General features: G+C 49.5%; 1 protein-coding gene across 1 annotated transcript in view; it reads left to right on the top strand.

Moving 5' to 3' along the window:
• The first annotated feature begins 988 nt into the window (after positions 1–988).
• The window catches only part of SLC6A17 (solute carrier family 6 member 17), a 36788-nt gene continuing 16321 nt past the window's right edge, over positions 989–21455 (top strand). Inside the window, exons 1-2 of the mRNA XM_084611505.1 lie at positions 989–1580; positions 18045–18447. Of these exons, the coding sequence (XP_084467631.1) occupies positions 18162–18447 (286 nt within the window). The 5' untranslated portion in view covers positions 989–1580; positions 18045–18161. The remainder of the gene's footprint in view (positions 1581–18044; positions 18448–21455) is intronic.

Below are 21455 nucleotides of genomic sequence, written 5' to 3'. Positions count from 1 at the left end.
CAGCTGTGACTTTGTGTGTGTGTGTGTTTGTGTGTATAAACAGCTGGAGGCCTCATTATAACCCATCAGTGGTTGATCAGAAGCTTTCAACAGAACCATTTACCTGGATAACTTTGTGATCTGTATGGACATCTGTAGCTGAGGTAGAGGGCCCTTGTGGAAGTCAGGAGATGTGGTGTCAAATTCTGCCGTGGGACCGGTATAAATGCAGGGTTGGGTCTGGATTCAAAGCTCATTAGCTTTGGATCCATGCCCTAACTCCATCGACTTTCAAGGCAAGGTTTACATTGATATTCCTGAGAATAGATTTTTGTCCCCTGAGTTCTATTCCCAGCTTGCGTTCCCTGTTTGTGCCTCAGTTTCCCCATTTGGGTATGCGAATAATAACTTGCCTCCCAGGAGTGCTGTGCAGCTGCTGGGTGGTGTTGGGGGCCTGTGATATACAGCAGGTCAGACCAGATGATCCTGCACTCCTTCTGGCCTTAAACTCCATGACTCTGAGTTCAGTGAGGTTCATAAAGCACATGGTTATTTTCAGGTAAAAGGCCCTAGAGCCCCGCAACATTGTCATCATGACAAGCTAGTGGCAATCTAGCCTGATGTTTCAGGGCAGAAACTGTTTGTTCCCACAGTGATCAGGAAGGGCTCCATGTGCAAAGCTGCCCCAATGCAGGAGGGGAAGGTTCTGCCTTTCTGGGAAGCATCAGGCGTTGACCTCAGCTGAAGGCAGGATACCAGGCTCAAAGCTCTGGCGCCGCAAATTCATGTTCTTGTGCAACAGCCCAGCCAAATCGTTTTGGACTCGGGGGGGGGGGGGGGGGGGGCTATTTATGAACAAGCCAAAGAGCTCCAGCGGGACGCCTCCTTGATCCCAGAAGGGTGGATTTCGCTCCCACGCACTGGTGTCTCCAGCCCACTTCTCAGCCGATCTTGTCCGCTAGCCCAGCGCTTCTCACTGACGTGCATCTCCAAGTGACTCAAGCCTGCGTCACCCCCTCCCAGCTAAAAGATTGTGTCCCCCCCCTTTCCTTGAGAGAGAAAGCAGCGCTCACCCAGCCTGTGGCTGGTCGTCTCGGGGCAGGAGCAGATCCGGGCGCAGGCAGAGAGGTAGCTGGCTCTCCGGCAAGTCGCTCTGAGACCCAGGGGGGATGTGACCGACCTTGCACAGGGCGCTGAGCATCCGCGGAGCGGAGGCGGGGATGTGGAGGTGTCTCCACGCGGGCTGAGCAGAGCGGAGCGGGATCTGCTCGCATTTTCCACCGAGCCGCCGCGGACCGGAGCCGTCCAGCTTCCTGCAGCGGGGAAGGTAACGGCGTGGACCAGCTGCCGCCCCGGGAGGAGCGAGGTTGGGTCCAAGCCCCGCGCCGAGATCTGGGGAGTTTCATCCGTGCGTCAGAACGCGCCGCGCTGCAGGTCAATTTCCAAGCTCAGGAGCTGGTCAGTTGCACCGGTGCTGGGCCAGTGTGGGCGCCAGGGCGTGGGAGAGCCCAGCTAAGATCTCCCACTCTGATCGCCTGCCCGCATCCCCGAGGAGCTCTCTGCTCACCCCGCAACAGCTGGGCAGCATCCGGGGGAGAGAGGTAAGACTCACCTCCTCCTTATACTACAAGATCAGTAAGTGCCTGGGCTTTTGTCTCTTACCATGACCTGTATCGCTGCAACTTCCCCTTGGTAGGTTTCCTCTCCCCCGTTCCCAGGGAGCATCTCTTCAGACAGGCGATCGCCTGTTTTATTCCACCATTACAACCCGCCTCCACCCCAGTTGCTAGGCTACGGTGCTGAAGTGGGGATCTGACCTCTTTGGGGAGAAGGAAATCAGGGAGGGGATGGTTTAAGGGGGTGGGGAGGGAGAGAAAGGAAATAAGGGTCAGCTGGAATCTAAAAATATCCACAAAGGACAAGGCTCTGAGCAGTTACCCAGGAAGGAATGGTTGAAAAAGTCAGAAAGAAAGAGTGATGTAAAAGAGTAAATCTTTTTTTCAGTAGCTGGGGCAAGCTGGCTGGTACCTCTGGTGGGTCTGAGTGGAATCCACAACTCAGCATCAGGAAACAACCCTGCAAATTCCTAAATGCCTCTGCTGAACTACATACAGGCTCCAGGCTTGCCAGTGTGACCTTGACTGTAACATTGAGAAGGCAGGCAGAAAGCACACGCTACCATAATGAATATTTAATTTCCAGCCCCTGAGTTGTATTTAGTTATTTATATGCATGCTGTGCATTCAGAGCAGGAGTCTTATTGGGGAGGGGGGCCAGAAAATTGGCAGTAATATGTGTGTGTTTGTCGGATTAAAGATGCCAGGAGGTGCAGGGATGGCTCATTTCCCCTCCTGCATTTGTGCTTTTCAGTAAATCACTGGGCACTCCCAAGGACACATGTTCCTCTGGGTCTCACATCCTGGGCCAGATCCTCAGCTGCTGTAAATCAGCAGAGCGCCATTGCCTTGGGTTAAGCTACAATGGCTTGCACCCGCTGAAGAGCGCGGCCCTGCTTAAAAGCTGAAGATCTGATGCTTGCTTCCACACCCCGGCTAACCCACCTGGGTCCGGGAATTGACGGTTGGGAGTGGCTAAGGCAGGTGAGGTGGTATCATGTATTGGACCAGCTTCTGTTGGTGAGAGAGACGAGCATTTGAGTTTACACAGACATGGTGAAAGTAGAAATTCAAGAAGTAACGGGTGTAATCTGCAGCAAGGGAGATTTAGGTTAGATTTTAGGAAAACCTTTCTAACTATAAAGGCAGTTGAAGGCTTCCAAGGGAGGTTGTGGAAACCCCTTTATTGGAGGTTTTTAAGAGCAGGATGGATGTCAGGGATGATCTAGGTTTATTTGATCCTTCCTTGGCCCAGGGGGCTGGACTTAATATCCTCTCAAAGTTCCTTCCAGTCCTACGTTTCTATGGTTCTGTGATTTAAAAAATCACTTGGCTTAGGTGTGGCTTGGAAAGTATCTCGCGGAACATGGTGTGAATAGGTCAGGAATGCTGGACTCTGGTTTAACTGGGTCTATTACAGGAGTGGGTGGATGAGGCTCTGTGGCCTGCAATGTGCAGGAGGTCAGACTGGATGATCATGTTGGTCCCTTCTGGCCTTAAAGTCTCTGAGAACTGTAAGGTCATTGACTGAAAGGAGACCAAACTGCTGGGCCTGGTTCTGATCGACCATGCTCCAGTGTAAATCAGGAGCAGTTTCACTGATGTCAGTAGCCCAAAGGCTGCTTTCACCTTTCCTGGTGTAAATCTGGAATATACCATTAACTCCAGGGTCATTCTAGACTTATACCAGTCTGAGAGGAGAATTTGCTCCACCGGGGTCACATCAATGTAAACCCATTGTAAGGTCAGAATCTGGCCTATTGCAATCAGGTAGACCTTCATAAATCCGCGGTAATTCTATTGAGTTCAGTGGAGATGCTCTGAAATTACTCCAGTGTGAGTTAGATCAGTCTGGCCATTACTGTTTACACATGAAGAGGTTCATTGTGTTACAATAGGCGAAGATGATCTGAAATGAGGAAGCTGTGATTTGAGATGCATTAGCTGTGTTAGAACTCCGTTCACATGCTGTTTTCCAGGAGGAGTTTGCTGTCAGGGTAGGTTCATTAATCTGAAGTTAGTGCTGTTAACTGGGGAGGGAGTGCTCCTCTGCTCCAGCTGGAAAAATATCATCTTGTGAGAGTAATAAAGCTTGCCGTGTGCAAGGAATCATGTGATCATTGGCTCTAACTGGCTTCAAATTCAGTGTCACATTGTTGCAGCTGATGTATGTTTGCATATTACCAAATGAGAGAAGAAAGGAGACCAAATCAGATGATTAAACTTGTCCAGACGCTTCCTGACTAATGAAGTATGAAAATTCCCCTTCTCCGAATGTTGTTATGGGATGTTAAACATTGAGATACTCCTTTATAACTTCCCCTTCTGGGCTCCTGAGGACTTAATTCAATGGACTCTTGGTAAAGAGCTAAGAATATTATTTTACATGGTAGCACCTTGCATCCCAAATCAGGGCATATGCAATGAAATGCAGCCACCTGGCTAGTGAAGCAGGAACTCAAAGCATGTGGGAAGGTTTTGCTGACCAAGCCCCAACTGTTAGCTAAAGTGCCATAGCATCATTAGGAACATCCACACAGAGTACACAGGATTTCATTGTTTAAATCTCTCCAGGTATTTATAGGCCTGTCATATATGAAGGTCGGATGCCTCAGGGCAAAGTGAATGTAAGCTGCTATCCAATCAGAATGGTAACATTTTATCCCCCCTCTGCCCTGGGGCAAGTGACTGGGCAAGAAAGAATCAGGCTCTGAGTGCCTAATTCTCTTTGGAAACCCCAGCCCCCCACCCTGCCCACCAGGTACACAGCTGATCCACCTCAGAAGGATGGTTTGTTCCTCTTGAGATTTGAGCTCCCAGTTTCAGCCTAGTGGCTTAGTTGCACCTGATGGTAGCTAAGCCATCCCCTGCCGCTGCTAAAGCTGGCAAGCCTGCCTGGAGCCCTGGCTTTCCTGGTGAGTCAGTGTAAATCAACTAACACACTCACCCCGCAATGGGGGACAGAGTGTGCCCGCCATTTGTTTCAATTGAGTCACACTAGAAGTCGGTGTGTCATTTTTGTTGTCCTGTGGTTAAATGTAACTAATTAGCACAGATGGTCTGGGGGTGAGGGGAGAAACCCTAATGAATCCACATGGCAAAGTGTTCCAACAGGGCCAGCTAGGAGGGAAGCTCAGATCTGGAGCCTGGCATCCCTGAGAGCAGCAGCCTTTCTCGTTGTCTGGTTGGAGAAGTGATGTGGCTTGGATTGTACGCACGGTTGCTCTGAGAGAGAGGAGACCAGGGGATGTGCAGTAAAAGCAGTGCCAGGAGATGATTCACTTCCACAATCCGGGTGAAATTCTCCTCTCGGGACCGCATGGTGCAGTTTGGATGCAACAATCCCCTGTACCTGTGTGCGCACAATGACCCCGCCCCCATCTAGCTCTCATCACTGTAGTATCTGGGCACCTTCGAATCAGCAATGGATTTTGTCCTCGTGACCTCCCTCCCCCGTGAAGAAAGGAAGGATTAGCTGCATTCCATGGCTGGGAAGCTACGGCACCGGGAAGATTAAGTGATTTGCCCAAGGTCACCCGCTGAGTCTGTGGCACAGTTGGGACTTGAACACATGACTTTGCAGTGCTAGTCTCATGACCTAGCCCATAGTGTTTGCTTTTTGAGAGGGAGGCAGAGCTTGTGATTAGCACTCGTGGAACTGAGGTTCAGTTTGCTACACTGCCATAGACTCTCTGTGTGACCTTGCACAAGTCACTCAGGCCCAGCTCCTCAAAGATATTTAGGCTCCTGACAACATTGATTTAATCTCTTTGCTTCAATTTCCCATCTGTGAAACTGGGGTCAGTCACCCTTTCTCTCCTCTATTTAGAGCGGAAGCTCTTCGGGGCAGGTACTCTCTCTTCTCTTGCGCCTGCCTGGCACCATGCGGCGCTGATCTTGGTTGGAGCCTCTAGGTGCTGCTGCAGTACAAACAATAGATAGGGAGAGCTGGGGTGGATAAGGAGGGAGTGGGGTCCATATCCACCACAGATAACCGGGGCCTTACCCAGTGCGGACACTCCCTGGTCCCTTGTGTCCTTGATCTTCCCTTTCCTGCTGCCTTGATAAAGTGACTCTTGGGTTTTCATGGTCACCTTCTGGCCTCTGGATCCAGCCTTTGGAGAGCTGAACCCTGGAGCTGCACAGCATTCATCTGGGAGCCAAATGAACGTGGTTTAGCGATTACAGCAGAGGTCTGTGAGGAGACAGGCCTCCTGGGGTCTCTTCTCTACCCTGTCCCTGACTCACTGCATGACCCTGAGCAAGTCACCTCACTGCTCTGTGCCTCAGTTTCCCCAATAGAGAATGGGACTGTTAGTATGTGAATGTTTCCTATCCCCTAGCAACATTTGTACGGGGAGCGAAGGAAATGAACGTGGGTATTTCCAATAGCACGTACCCCACCCTTTGAGATCCTCTGAGGAAAGGTGCTTGAGGCACTCAGCGTTGCAATGGGAAATTCTGAAAAATAAAAGCTGTTTCTTAGTGCATTAAATATCCTGGGGCCAGAGCCTCCACTGATATAAATTAGCTTATCACCACTGCATTCATTTTATTTATGCCAGCTGAGAAACCAGACTCTGGTATCACAAGGAGAGGTACCGGACAGCTCCGCACGGTGAAGCGAGAGAGGACAGATGTGGGCAGTAGTCGCTACAAGACATAAGGGGGACATTTTGTAAAAGAGTTGAGGCCTGGCTTCTCTTTTTGTGGGTACGCATGCCACTCGAGCACATGTCCCTGCACCATAAATGGTGGGCGCAAGTCTAAGCATTTGCATCTCTGACCAGCCCATCTTCGTGCACAATTCGTAGAGGGGAGACCACTCATATTTGCACCCAGAGTTCAACTTGGAGGCAAAAATCTAGCTTTGGGTTTTACGTTGCTGCCCATTGCTGTAGCATCTGGGAGCATAAAATGCACATTTTGGCAGGTGCCAAAAAGGAGGCCGACATTCTGGAAATGTAGCCCCTTGGTACAAAGGGAGCAAGGCCAATTAAAACTCCCCTCTGCATCAATGGCTTCCTCTTTAAACCTTGATAAACCCATTCAATCAGCATTTAGGGCCTGATCCTGCAGCCGTGCAACTCAATGGCAAAGCACCAAAGGGTCAGGCCCTAATGTCCTTATTAAAAATGCCTTTTGCTGCTTTGATCTGTTTCCCTTCAGCCTAGCTTGGGGCTGACATTTTCTGGCAGTGCCTATCATTCTCCGAGAGAGCTGGGAACAAGTTTGCATGCTGGCTTGTGCCCAGCAGGAGTCACAGGCTTAAAGAGGCAGCGTCAAAGCCCAGTGGGCCCCAAATAAAATCTGCCTGGCAAAAAATCGCGTCGCTCAGTTCTTCCTGATCTTGAAAAATGGCTTGCCTCCCTTCCGAATAAGGTCAGTGACTGATCTGAGTTATGGGCACACGCAATGGAGCCATGCTACTAGGAAGCAGAGTGGAGTGGGACATGAAGCTGAAGTGTGGGGCCTTCCATGCCAATGGGTCTGGCTTTCTACTGGTCCCCAGAATCTGTGCAGATCCCCTGCAGCCTGCTCTGTGGAGGGGGAACCCATGACAAAAACAACGGGGCGGGGGGGAGATGTCTCACAGCGATTTCCTTCCCCTTTGCTTCCTCCAGCTGGTTTTCATTTAGGAGAAGGTGACTGTGCCCAGAAGTTTTTAATCAGCCTCTTATTCAGGCAAACTCCCATTATAGTCAATGAGAGTTTTGCCTGAGTGTGGACTGAGTAAAGAACTCCTGGGTTGGTTCCCTAACAGGGGACACACACTCCTGGAACTTTCATGAGTCTAATTCCTCGACTCCTTGTTCAATTCCTATCACACTCCTACAATCTAAGCTCAGCTCTGATGCTGGCTCCTCTCTGTAACATTGAGCGGGTCTCTGGGCCTCTGTTTCCTCCATCTGCAAAGTGGGAATAATGACTCTGGCTTGCCAAGCTCACAGGGGCGCTGGGAGGGTGAATCCATATGTGTCCATATAGAGCTTTGAAGATGGGGCTGGGTAAGAGAGGAAGGATGGTCCAGTTGTTAGAGTGCTAACCTGGGATATGGAAGACCTGGATTCAAACCCCAGCTCTGTCACTGGCTCCCTGTGTGACAGTGGGTGGGTCCCTTGGTATCTCTGTGCCTCAGTTTCCTCCCTCTGGATAGTGGGGATAATAGCCATGCTGTATCTCCCTGGGGTGTTGGGAATAGAAACACATTAAGCAGGGATGCTGGGGGCCCTGTCCATACTGATGATAGGTGCTAAATATAGTTATTCTCCTCCTATTTTGAAATATCTCTTGCCCCTAGAGGCTGTCCGGGAACACACCATGGGCTTATTCAAATGCTAGCGATTGTCAATGCACAGCTGGTTACAAGACTCCTTTCTATGGGTGCACAGGCATGCTGGATTTCTAGGCCTCGATAGCTGAACACTTTGCCTGGCAGAGGCAGGATACTCCCCAGGGACAGATGTCCTCTCCCTGGTCATCTCCGAGGCTTCTGGAACCTGGGAGGAATGAGGCTGCCACTGGGGCAAGGTGGGATGAGGAGAGGAGGCAGCATGGAGTAGGCAGGTGGTTTGAGGGGCAAGGCAGTAGCCTGGGAGTCACGCAACCTTGCTGTCATTCCCAGCTCTGCCACAAATTCACCATGTGACCTTCCTCCATGCCTCAGTTTCCCCACATGTAGAATGGAGCCCGTGATACTTTCCTTTGTAAAATGCTTTGGAGATCTGCAGTGGATAAGGGGCTCAGTATTATTAGTAGCATGCTGAAGCAGAAGGGTCTGGAAAGGGTTTGGAGAAAAGTGGCCTACTCCACAGCAATGCCAGAGGAGTTTTCCGGGCCCAAGGTTTTAATTTGTTTCCAATAACTCGCCCATGCGCAGGTCGGAGGGGCAGCTGTAATCCGTGCCGCCTCCCATGTCAGGTGGGCCGCATTATCCCATCAGGCAGTGGCCCATCCCAACATGCGGCTGTTGTCAGAACGCTGAGCCAACATTACATAGATCTCTGGCAACTGCCCGGAGAAACCCAGGGAGGCAACACACAGCACAGCAACTCCCTCGTCTACTAAACAATTCATAACCGAGCAGGAAGCCTGGCTTAATGGGGCTCGTTAAACTGGTACACGCGGCGTCAGTGTTGTGAGAACAGTTCAAAGCCCTTAGTGCCTTGCCCAGAAGCCTCTAGTCCTTGGGCAGCTTTTTTTGGGGAGCACGTTCCGTTGTAAACGTTCGCATTTCAGGCGGATGGAAGGCACCAGAGTGGGTCCCATTGGGTATGTCTACAGTGCAGTTAAACACCCGCAGCTGGACAGGGCTAAGGGGCTGTTTAATTGCAGTGTAGATGCTCAGGCCGGAGCGTGGGATCTGGAACTCCGTGCTGGGGGAAGGTCCGAGAGCTCAGACTCCAGCCTTAGCCTGGACGTCTACGCCTCAATTAAACCGCCCCTTAGCCCGAGACCTGTAATCCCAAATCAGCTGACTCTGTGGGTATTTAGTGGCAGGGTGGACATACCCATAGATACTGGTACCCTCTGGCTGTCCATAGAGCTAGGACAGTGTAAGCCGCTCCTGCTCGCTGTCAGCACCTAGGTACCCCAGGAGTCCTCAGACACCAGGTAACCCTGCATCCTGTGCCTTTAGGGCCTGATCCAACCGCCATGAAGTCAGTGGGATTTTTTCAATGAGTTTTGGATCAGGCCCCTATACTGCAATTTCCTGGTTGAAGGTGGGATTTCAGTTTCTTAAAAGACAGGTCCGTTCTGGGTGTTAACTATGAAAATGGCTCATGTTATTTAATTCTATACCAAACATACTCACAGAGGGTGAAATTCACCCCTGTTTGGAGGGCCAGCATAATACTGATGCACTGCTTAAGCTCTATGGTCCAGATCCTCAAAGGTAGTTAGTTGCCTAACTCCTACTGAAAGTTATTATTAGAAATAAGGTCACTTTTCTAACTGTTAGGCCTTCAGAGTCCCAGCTGGACTCTGACAGTCAAGCTGAATTTCTTTCCAGTCCATTGGAATAGACTGAATCCCATCAGGGAGCAGATCCCTTGAGTGAGAAGGTGCCATGTTTCCAAAGTCACTGCTGACCCTATCTTCACTTTTATGTTCTGAATTTCTTTGCTTGGAGGCTTTAATCAGACTATTAGATATTAGATATATTGGATATTAGGGTTAGGAAGACACTTTTCCTGGGGACAGAGGATCCCATCACTGCTTCTGCAGGGTTTCTTCCACCTTGCTCCGAAGCATTTGATACTGGTCACTGCTAGAGATGAGATACAGGCCCCCCGGGTCTGTTCTGGCATGATGGCCCCTGTGTTCCTGTTTGAATATACATATGTTGTGGGCTACATTATTTGCATAGCTATGCTTTATTTACAGTCCTGGAGGGAGATTTTCAAAGGCACAAATGGGAGGTAGGTGCCCAATTCCTATGGTCTTCCAACGGGAACTGGACTCCAGGCTGCCCCTTTTGCAGGGAGGATGCTAGAGAGGGGTATACAATAGGAGTTACACATTGTTCCATTATCTATATTTCTGGATGGTAAAAATGCTTTTTTCAGCTCCAGCACCATGTACAATTTATTGGAGTAAAACTATCAGCACAAAGGCAGCCATAACATATAACTGGGTGTGCATAATATCGAACAGTACAGGTGTCTAATAATACTAAGCAACAAGTAACTTAGCAGACTCACGTGGATAGAGCAGATCCAAGGGACAAAGGTAGGTGGGCCTGTATGATACACATGCAAATTCATCCCAAGCATAATTCCATCTACTTCAGTGAGGTTACACTGTTGATGGATCTGGCCCAGCAATCTTTAATCATGTGACATGGATATGCAATGAGAATATGCTCTCTGATGAGTCCTTTAGGGATTCTGCCCATGGCACCGGAACCGCCTTTAGCTGGCAAATTCTCTCAGCCTTGCCACGGGGAATTCTACTGTCCTGTCTCCAAATAGGTCCATTTCCACAGGCAGATGACAGAAAAACCAGCACAACCGTTATGTGTGAAATATTACTGCAAATATGCGGCAAGCACTGAGCCATTCAAGTGCGATTACTGCAACCCGAGAGCTAGAAATGCCCTCATCTTTCTTCTAAAGAGAGAGAACGTGCACATTTTAAGAAAATTAATGCTGCAAGGCCTGAGTAAACAAAGTCCCCATCTGTCAGTAACGTGGGCTTTCTATAGCAAATCAGAACAGAAAGGCTCATGTTTGTCAGCTGATCAGATTTGTCTTTATCTGTTTGTTTGTTTGTTTTGGAAGATGAATTTTTGATTAAATCCCTTTTCAATCAACAGTGGTGGCAATGCTGGAATTGAAATGCACTTTCAAATTAAGGGAGTCTGGTCTTTGAGCCTGGAGTCAATGGAAAGGATCCGGCTGGCGTCAGTAGGCCTTGGATCCGGCCCTTTGGGATGCTGAGCATGCTGGGAATGGATGGGGGGCACTTTAGGCCTGATCCTGATCTCACAATGGTGTTTGGCCAAATTCTCTTCTCTGCTATGCTCCCTTGATGTCCGTGGGGTTGCAGTAGTGTAACTGAGCGGAGAATTTGGCCCACGTAGCCATGTTGACTTTAATACAGCTCTTTCTGATTTACACTGGTGTGGGTGAAATCAGATCCAGGTCCCTGATTTATGACACCCGTTTTTAAAATCGGAAAGCAGTGCCACCCAGAAGTGCTTCTAGTCGAATATGGCAAGACTGGAAGCAAAGAGCTGGGGAATTTCATGTTAAAGAGGACGGCTGAAATCTGTGTGGGTTAGGTGCTGCCCTCAGGGTTCTCCCAACAGGCCATTCAGTCAGGCAAAATTTGGTTAGCCCTGTATGAAAGGATCTCACTTTTCAGGCTCCCTCCCTGTTCTGCAGCTAACGCTGGAGCCCATGGGCACATTTCAGCACCAAGGACAGCCCTGCCATCCACTCCTGTATGACTTCCTGGTCAGCCCTTTCTACTTCACAGGTCTGATTCTCCTCTTGCTTACACCAGTGTAACTCGATTGATTTCAGTGGCGTTGCTCCTGATTTACACTGGCGTGAGCGAGGCAGGAAGTTGGCCCAATGGAGTCGCTCCTCATTTGCATCAGGGTGAGTGAAAGGAGAACCACGTCATATATTTTAATAGGAAGTCATTATGTAGTTTTCAGGCAAACGTCTCTTTATTTAGACAAATGTCCACTGAAAATGGCACAGATTTTCCCTGACTGAGGGCAGAGCAAAGATCTCATCATTTGACCCAAGATGACTTAGAAGCCGAGGACGACAGGTCAGACAGTGGCCAAACTCCTGAAGAGCTGCCAAAGACTTGCTGAAAGGGTTAAAGAGCAGCATGGTGGGGGAATAGGCCCTTGGCAAGGAGCAATTTTCCGACAGTTTTGTTTCCTTTCACCTCATTATTTCTCCCCCTTAAGAAAGCTCACAGTTCACCGGCTCTGTTCCTGCTTCTATTAGAAAAGCTATTTTAAGCTGCACTCTGCATCCGTTGCTAGGCTACAGTGTCAGATCTCCAGGCTCTGGTGGATCAGGAGTCTCCTAAAATGATACTGTGAAGCCGTTTAAATATTCTGTCAAGATTGATACAATAGTTTAATTGTATAATAATGCGCCATTCATGCCAATATCTCTCAACCCCATGGCAGTTACTACAGCTGAAAAATTGCCTGCAAAAGGAGCATCCTATGCTGAGACGAGTGCCATGAACCCTTAGGCACATGGCACTCATCATGATTAACACAGGGTCAGGTAGAAACATTTCCTCTATCTACAGCGTTGAAAGAATAGATAGGAGCCTGATTCTAAAGCCCAGTGAAATCCTTCGGTATCTTTCCATTGATCTCAACAGGCTTTGTTTTATGTGACTGTATCTGAGCCTGAAAGATGGGGCAAGGTAAGGAGGGGATGGGAGTGGCAGCAAGCAGCAGTGTGGGGAGCTTTGTGCATAGAACAATACGATGGTGGACCCCACCATACATCCAGGGCTTGGAGTTCTGCCTTTCTGCAGCTGCCCAGGCGGGGAGGGGTTTTATGCTATCTTTTCTCGCATTTGATTCCAGGATCTGCCAACTGCCAGATCAAGCACTCTTCTCTCCACGCCCTGCGCGTTTCAGAACAGCCCGAAGGCTACTCTAACTTATTCCAGCTGCCTATAGCCTGAAGCTTGTTTGCAGTGTTCTTGTAACTGTGTTGGTCCCAGGACATTAGTGAGACAAGGTGGGTGAGGTAATCTCTTTTATTGGACCAACTCCTGTTGGTGAAAGAGACAAGTTTTTGAGCTACACAGAGCTCTTCTTCAGGTCACTGTGTAACTCAAAAATGTGTCTCTTTCACCAACAGAAGTTGGTCCAGTAAAAGAGATTACCTCACCCACCTTGTGTCTTTTATACCCTTAAGGGGCTATTTGGATGCCTAGGGATCACCAGGGCATAATAAATAATGATAATACTCTTATCTAGCACTTTTCATCAGCAGATATCAAAGCTCTTGACAAAGAAGATCAGTCTCATTATCTCCATTTGACAGATGGAGAAACTGAGGCACAGAGAGGGGAGGTGACTTGCGCAAGGTCACCCAACAGGCTAGTGGCAGAGCCAGGAATGGAACACAGGTCTGTTGAGTACCAGTTTGGTGCTCTATCCACTAGGCATAGAGACCGTCCCTTTCTATCAGCTGTGTCCTCTGAGCCATGGGCCAGAACTGGGGGATGACTCAGGAGCTTCTGTGGTGGCCCTGCCCTTACGGAGGATTCTCTCGCAAGAGGGAATATGCCATGAAATCCTCAAAGCTGGGTTTACGGTTTCTTTGCAGCAACAAAGCAGCATAGCAGAGCCCAGCTTGCTGCCCAAGTTGGTGTATAATTTAGGGCACCCAGCTTCACCAGTTGGCGCCCTGGTGTGGCATCCAGATGTAGAACTAAGCAGCCTTCCTTAGGCACCCAGGTTCACCAGGTTCTCTGAAGTTGCACAGCCCTGGGAGGTGATCACTTGAAAACTCTGGGCCAAATGTCCCGGGAGTAACTCAGCTACAGTCGGTGGATTTGTCCCTCTTTGTTTAATGGCATCACTTTCTGGCGCATGCAGCTGATAAGAACATTCACTTATATTTGTGTGAGTTACCCGGCAGACCACAGAGCTCTTCTGATTATTTTCCCTCACCATAGCCAGATGGCAGAAACCAATCCAAGAAACGGCTAGCTTTCCTGGCTGTCAATTTCAGGCAGCAACTGCCAGGGCTCCAGGGCATAGCTCTGATTGGAGGGCTGGTAGAAGGAGTTTCCCAGAATTTCTATCTCCAAATTGCTTGTGAATGAAGCAGCAGGAAAGAGGAGGGGAGGGAAAAATCCTAGTAGTTCCTGCCTTGAATTCCTAAAGAGAGGGGGACACCATAGAAATGAGACAGCAGGCTCATTGAAAGGAACAGGTGATGTCCAAGTTTTGCAAGACTGATGTGATGGATCATTTAGTGCTTGTGAAAGGGGCCAGGTTAACAGTTCTGGAGAATCAACCCTCCCGTTTATCCACAGAACATGGAGTCCCAGCAGTACAAGCTTCCTCCCGCTCCTGCCCATGTGCCTCAGCCCTGCCTGGAGGGAACCATCCTCCAGAGGGTGAGAAGAAGGGTCAGAAACCCTGGGCCACCCTGTCTTTGGTCTCTTTGGTAAAGATCCCAGGTGGTGTGATGGTGTTTGTGAGGGGTGGACACTTCGCTGCCCCATAGCAACCGGAGTCAGGCCAACAATCCTTTCCTCTCAGTCCTTGAGCAGTGTTGTAAGATGGATGGGCTTGCAGTTAAGGCACTGAGCTGGGACTCAGGAGATCTAGGCTCCAAGCATGGCTTGTGTGACCTCAAGCAAGTCACCTTGGCCAAGATTTTCCCAAGGACCTGGTGATTTTGGGTGCCTGACTTGAGACACGTCAAAGGGGCCTGGTTTTCAAACAGTGCTGAGTGTCTGCCCTCAGAAAACCAGGCGCCATTCGATGTCTCAGGCTGACACCCCCCCCCCCCAAGGTCACTCTGGAAAATCTTGGCCTAGATCTCTCTCATTAATGAGTGAGCGGTGCCCAGATACTACAGTGATGGAGGCCCTGGCAAAACCAGGGCAGAGGTAGCCCATACCCGTTCAACCCTGAGACTCTCTGCTGAGGTCACCCAATGTCCTGGTGGGCGTTATTTACTGTCTACCGGGAGCTAACCAGTCCCTCATTCCCACCAGCAGGGCAGTAAAGCTGTTTCTTCTGCATCGCCTTCTAATCTCACAGGCATATCTGTGTCATCCCGTGTTCACACAAAGAACTAGCTGCATGTCCCAGGCTTTATTCTGAATGATGTTAGAACAGTAGAACCTGAAGGCCCCAACTAAGAGCATTGTGCTAGAAACTGTATACACACATAGTAAGAGACAGGCCCTGCTCTGGAGAGTTTATAGTCTAAATAGATAAGCCAGACAAAATTTGAGGGGGGGGAAACTGAGGCACAGAGTGAGGACAGGTTTCACTTTTTAAAGGTAGGCACCAAAACACCTTTAAAATCTGCCCCAAAGTAACTTGCCCGACATCACACAGAGAGTCAGTGACAGAGCTAGGATTAGAACCCAGATCTCTTACTGCCCCATTGAGTAGCCTGTTTGCTAGACCTCCCTCGGGGGTTATTTGCCATCTTATTTTTGGATTTTAACAGCCCGGCAGGAGCTTGGGCTGTTCATTTTGCCAGCCGTTGTCCCAGCTTATGAGAAATACAGCAGGCTTTACGTCCAGGTTCGTCCAGGTGTCTGATCCCCCCACCCCCAGTTGTTGGGTAATGAATTATAAGTCGGGTCTAATGCATTGCTGATTGATCTGATTAAATCTTTCTGCGGACTCAGTAGCATGGAGGCTGCTACAAATCCCTGATTGCTCTATGAGCCAATGACCTTACTTCAGGGCCCACTTTTAAAGGGACCTGCTCATTGTACAGTGCATGCTCAGGAAGAGCAGGAGCCGCACACGGGAACTGAACTGGAGGTTGGTTATGTCACCCAGGGGAGGGAGGCCCTGATTTTTAACTGTGCCCGCCCAGAGGGGTTGCTGCCTGACCCAGTTATGCCGGCAGGGGAGCTGGATAGTACAGTGAGAAAGAACCAGCGGCTGGATGCTGAATCAGACAAAATCCATCTGGAAACAAAGCACAGATTTTTAACAGTGGGGGTGATTAACTATTAGAATAAGATCCCCAGGTGGAATTTCCATCTCCTAATATCTTCAGACCAAGCTTGGATGTCTTTCTGGAAGAGATGCTTTAGCCAAACACAAGTACTGGGCTCAGTACAGGGGTAACTGGGGGAAATGACCTGTGCTGGACAAGAGGTCAGACTAGATCTGGGATTCTCAAACTGGAGGTCGTGAGGTTATGACGTGGGGGTTACGAGCTGTCAGCCTCCACCCTCAAACCAGCATTTGTAAGTGCAGTGGGGGAGGACTAGGTTGGATATTAGGAAACACTGTTTCACTAGGAGGGTGGTGAAGCACTGGAATGCGTTACCTTGGGAGGTGGTGGAATCTCCTTCCTTAAAGGATTTTAAGTCCCGGCTTGACAAAGCCCTAGCTCAGATGATTTAGTTGGTGTTGGTCCTGTTTTGAGCAGGGGGTTGGACGAGATGACCTCCTGAGGTCTCTTCCAACCCTAATCTTCTATGATTCTATGAAATGCATGCATCTAATTAATTCCAATTCAGCAGTCTCTCCTTGGAGTCTGTTTTTGAAGATTTTTTATTGAAGAATTGCCACTTTTAGGTCTGTAATCGAGTGACCAGAGAGATTGAAGTGTTCTCCGACTGGTTTTTGAATGTTATAATTCTTGACATCTGATTTGTGTCCATTTATTCTTTTACCTAGAGACTGTCCAGTTTGACCAATGTACATGGCAGAGGGGCATTGCTGGCACATGATGGCATATATCACATTGGTAGATGTGCAGGCGAACGAGCCTCTGATAGTGTGGCTGATGTGATTAGGCCCTATGATGTGATTAGGCTACATATCTATTCAGGGGACACCATCATAGGGCCTAATCACATCAGCCACACTATCAGACCCATCGCCACCCCTAGCTGCAAAACCTAGCTCTGCTTCAGGCTAGGGCACTGGAGTGAGACTTGAGCCCTGGGTGCTATTCCGGGCTTTGTTGCTGACCTGCTGGGTGACCTTGGACACGTCACTTCCACTCTCTCTCTGCCTCTTGTCTGCCTTGTCTATTTGGACTGTGAGCTTCTGGGGGCAGGGCCTGTCTCCCCCTTTGTGTCCATGCAGCACCTAGCACAATGGGCTCTGATCCTGGCCGGGGCTTCTAGACGCTCTCGTCATGCAAATAAGAAAGTATCCGGTTCTAAGTTTCTCCATCTTCCATGTATGACCAGTATGGGGTCAGGTCCCTGTGCAATGCAGAACATGAGGTCTGCTGAATACAGGTTCGTTCAAAAGACGGAGTTCCCTGTAACAATACAATTACACCGGACAGCCATTACTGTCCTGGAAATACACTGGTGAAAACTGCTTTGAAAAATCTTTCCCCCTCGTCATTTTAATTAAGAAACAATTTCAAACTAAGCAGACGCCATAGATCTTTGAAACGTTATGGGCCAGATTCCCAGCGGATGTCGATCGCTGGAGTACCATCCAAGTCAACAGGACTGTGCTGATTTGCAGTAGCTGAGGATGTGATCCTATGATAAGCAGCAGCAGCTTTGCAATGCCAAGAGAAGGCACAATCGATGCCTCTGTACACCCTGCCGATGATCTGTAGACATTCTCTGCTGTAAAACTGCCTTGGAAGAATTAGCTACAGGCTTCCTGGCTATTTCAATTGCTCTGATAACATCAGCAGAGAGAGAGAACTCTGGCTGTTGCCGTTGTCACACGAACGCAGCTGATGCCTGTTCTTGTCTTGGACAATATTTTCAGTGCCCATCCTTGGCTCTAACCCAAGCAGGATGTGGAAGGTGCTGTCCAGGGAATGGGGGACACTGGAGGAGAGCAGGGATTGTGCCACCCTTGGATATGCCCGTCAGGCCTTGCAGGAGGCAGGCGGTGGCTGCAGACCGAATATCGTGGAATCGGAGCAGGAGTCCGGGGAGAGATAAATGGAGGATGGGGTGGGTCATATCTCAGTGCAACCTAGAGTAGGTGCAGGTCCCCACTAGCACTGAAGACCCTAGCCAGCCCACCTGGACCAGATGAAGGTCCCTGATGCCGTGAGATGCCTGAAGCCTCTGGCTAGCCCATCTGGCCCTTACACCAGCTCGGAGGCCACCCGCAGTCCCATCTAACCAGGTGAAGCCTCTCCCTAAACTAGGTGATCCGCACCCCCCTCCCTCCCCGAGTGAAGTGTGCATCTCCCATCACAGCAAAGCCAAACAGACCATTTGCTTTCATTGCCCATTGGTGTGTCTATTTTACAGGTCCCGTGGATGAACAGGAGCTGAGGGGGCTGATCTCCAAAGCCAGCGCCTGCCTCTCCTGCCGCCCCCCTCTCATCCCCTCCCGACGCGTGGGGCTGCAGAGCCAGCAAACCCCCAATGCCTAAGAACAGCAAAGTGACACAGCGAGAGCACAGCAGCGAGCATGTCACCGAATCGGTGGCCGACCTGCTGGCCCACGAGGAGCCCGTGGACTACAAGCGCAGTGTCTTGAACATGACGGGCGAGGCCTGGGACAAGCAGAAGGATGTGGAGGAAGATCTGGACTCTGAGAAGCGGCCAGCGTGGAACAGCAAACTGCAATACATCCTGGCCCAGATCGGGTACTCGGTGGGGCTGGGGAATGTCTGGCGGTTTCCATACTTGTGTCAAAAAAACGGAGGAGGTAAGAGACCACGGGCGTGGGTACAGCCGGCTCAGTACAACAAAACGCCACTGGGATAGAGAGAGGGGGCCAATTCCTGCATGCACCCAGCTCCTGCTGAAGTCTGTAGCAGGTGGGAATGCATAACCGAGGGCAGGATTAGCCCACATGCACTGTCTGGGCTCTTGGAATGCATATGGGGTATGTCTACGCTGTGAGAAAAGACCCGTGGCACAGCTGTGGTTGGCCCAGGTCAGCTAACTCAGAGGGGCTCAGGCTTGTAGGGGTATAAAATTGCAGTGTGGACATCCAGGCTCGGGCTGGAGCCTGGGCTCTCAGACCCCGCGATCGGGAAGGGTCTCAGGGCCTGAGCTTCAGCCTGAGTCTGAACACCTGCACTGCAATTTTATAGCCCCACAGCCCCGGCCCTGTGAGCCCGAATCAGCTGCCTGGGGCTCTCAGACTCGGTGCTGCAGGTTTTTTTATTGCCGTGCAGATTTAGCTGAGCTGATCGCCTCCCCTGGACTCCAAGGAGGAGGCCGTACCATTATTTGTCTGAAACTGTTTTTCAAGGGGGGAGGGGGGGTGGAGAAGTCGGATTCAGTGATACAGAATTTGTGTCCGTTTTACTGACTGGATAGTTTGGGGGGAAAAAATATCCAGAAACCGAAAAATGTTTGTTTGTTTTTTTCCAGGTTGGAGCAATATTTTTCTTTCAAACTTTTCTTTAAGTTTATTATAAAAAACATGACAGTGAAACTAAACCTTTTGTTCGACCTGAAATTAAATTTTTTGACTGTTCTATTTGCTGAAAAGTTAGAAAATATTTGTTTTCAGGTTGACATGAAACTTTTTTCTCCAAAATTGCCAGTGAACCAAAAAAATCAATCATATTTGAGCATTGGCCTGCTAAACCCAGGGTTGTGAGTTCAATCCTTGAGGGGGCCATTTAAGGATCTGGAGCAAAAATTGGGGATTGGTCCTGCTTTGAGCAGGGGGTTGGACTAGATGACCTCCTGAGGTCCCTTCTAACCCTGATATTCTGTGATTCTGTGATTCTATGGTCATCTGTCCATACCATATTATAGGAAAGCAAATTGCATTAGATTTTTGAACCAGGTCAACCTATGGGATCAGCTCCTTAAATGGTGTAAACCAGCCTAGATAGATCCATTGAAATCAACACCAAGTGAATATCTATCTATCTATCTATCCATCTATCCATCCCCATCCACCCCATCTATCTATCTATATCTATCTATCTATCCCCATTAGAGAGTATCAACATTTATTCACAGTTATGAGCACATTATTGTGCCATTTTTCTTTGCAGGAGTAGAACAAGGCCTCATTGCAGTGACGTCAGCCATCACAATGTAGGTGAATGCTGGCATTTTAATGATGACTTCTGTACAAGGAAACAGACACCTGAATTTTGTTTTTATGCAATTGGGAGAATTGACTTTCCTCTGAGGCTGGTTTTACACCAGCACCACTGCATTTCTTTTGTGGAGTTACTCCTGATTTACACCAGCGCACATAAAATCAGAATCTGGCTTAGAGAATGTGGTCTAGTGAATGGAGCAGTAACGGGGAGACAGCTGCTAGCTGCTACCCCCAGCTCCGCCATTGCCTTGCTCTGTGACCTTGGGCAAGTCACCTAACCACTCTGTGCCTCAGTTTTCCCACTTTGCAAAATGGGGATCATAAGAGTGACCTGTCTCAGAGGACCCTGTGACGATGCTTGATTAGCTAATGTTTCTAAAGTGCTTTGAGATCCTCGGTTGATAATTGCTACAATTTTATATATTGACAGGCAAAATATATCCATCATTTAGACAGGCCTCACCCTCCCCAGCCCAACCCCCTCCACCCAGCCCCTGCCCCTAATCACGCAGACCAGATTCTGCTCTCAGATAACCCCGCACAATCCCCACTAATGTCAAAGGGCAGGATCGAGCCCGTTGGGTTAGCCCTTAGGGCCCACCCACAGCACCTCACGAAGTCCATACAGTAGAACCTCAGAGTTACAAACACCTCGGGAATGGAGGTTGTTCGTAACTCTGAACAAAATGGTCTGGTTGTGCATTCAAAAGTTTACAACTGAACATTGACTTAATAGAGCTTTGAAACTTAACTGTACAGAGGGAAAATGCTGCTTTCCCTTGATTTTTGTAGTAGTTCACGTTTCACGCAGGACTGCACTGCATTGTTGGGGGTTTTTCTGGTGTCTGCAGCTGCCTGATCTCGTACGGCTCCAAAGGAGGGGCGTGGTTGACGGGTCAGTTCGTCACTCTGATGTTCGCAGCTCTGAGGCTCTCCTGTAAAAGCAGAGGTTGCAGAGCACCTTGGAAGATCAGGCATTCAGTGTCTCTGTGCTGCAGTGCTCACCTTTCAGGGTGCGGAAGGAAGCTGCAGCAGAATGCCACGAACCCATCTCAGAGCTCACATTCAGATCCTCCGTCAGAGCTAAATTCTCCGGTGTGCAATTCAGTCAGCAGGACCCAGATTCAGATTTCCAGTCAGAAGTTTACCCACCCCGCTTGCAAATCCCCAATCTGGGGAGCCTATTCTGATGCCTCCCCTCCTCCCTGTTGTCCATATTCCCAGCGCTGCATAATTCAGCATCTCCTCAGCTGCGAAGGCTGCAGTAATCTCAATAATTAAAATGTGTCTAGTGCCATCTCGGGGATGAGTCATCCTTCGGGCTGAACCTGTACAGTGAACGCTTCACACTCCGGGCCTGCTCACGCGCCCCTCACCTTTCGATCCCAAATTGGATGGAGCGCACCTCAGGCCAGCTCCAGTGTGCCAGCTATTCCCCTTGTGATCTCACACGCATAGCGAACAGTGACCTAGTTTGGGTCAAGGAGAGAATGCTCTGATAGACATGCCTGGCTTGCGTTGCAGTGCGAATGCCCTGATACGTGTGCGCTGGCTGCATTGCGTCTGCACTGAGAGGCATGCAACAGTTGCATTGCATGCACGGATTACATTGTGTACCCACTCAGATGCATGCGCTGCATGAT

This window comes from Lepidochelys olivacea (assembly GCF_965140295.1).
Source record: "Lepidochelys olivacea isolate rLepOli2 genome assembly, chromosome: 21".
Taxonomy (NCBI): Eukaryota; Metazoa; Chordata; order Testudines; family Cheloniidae; genus Lepidochelys; species Lepidochelys olivacea.
This window is presented reverse-complemented; position numbering and strand designations above follow the sequence as displayed.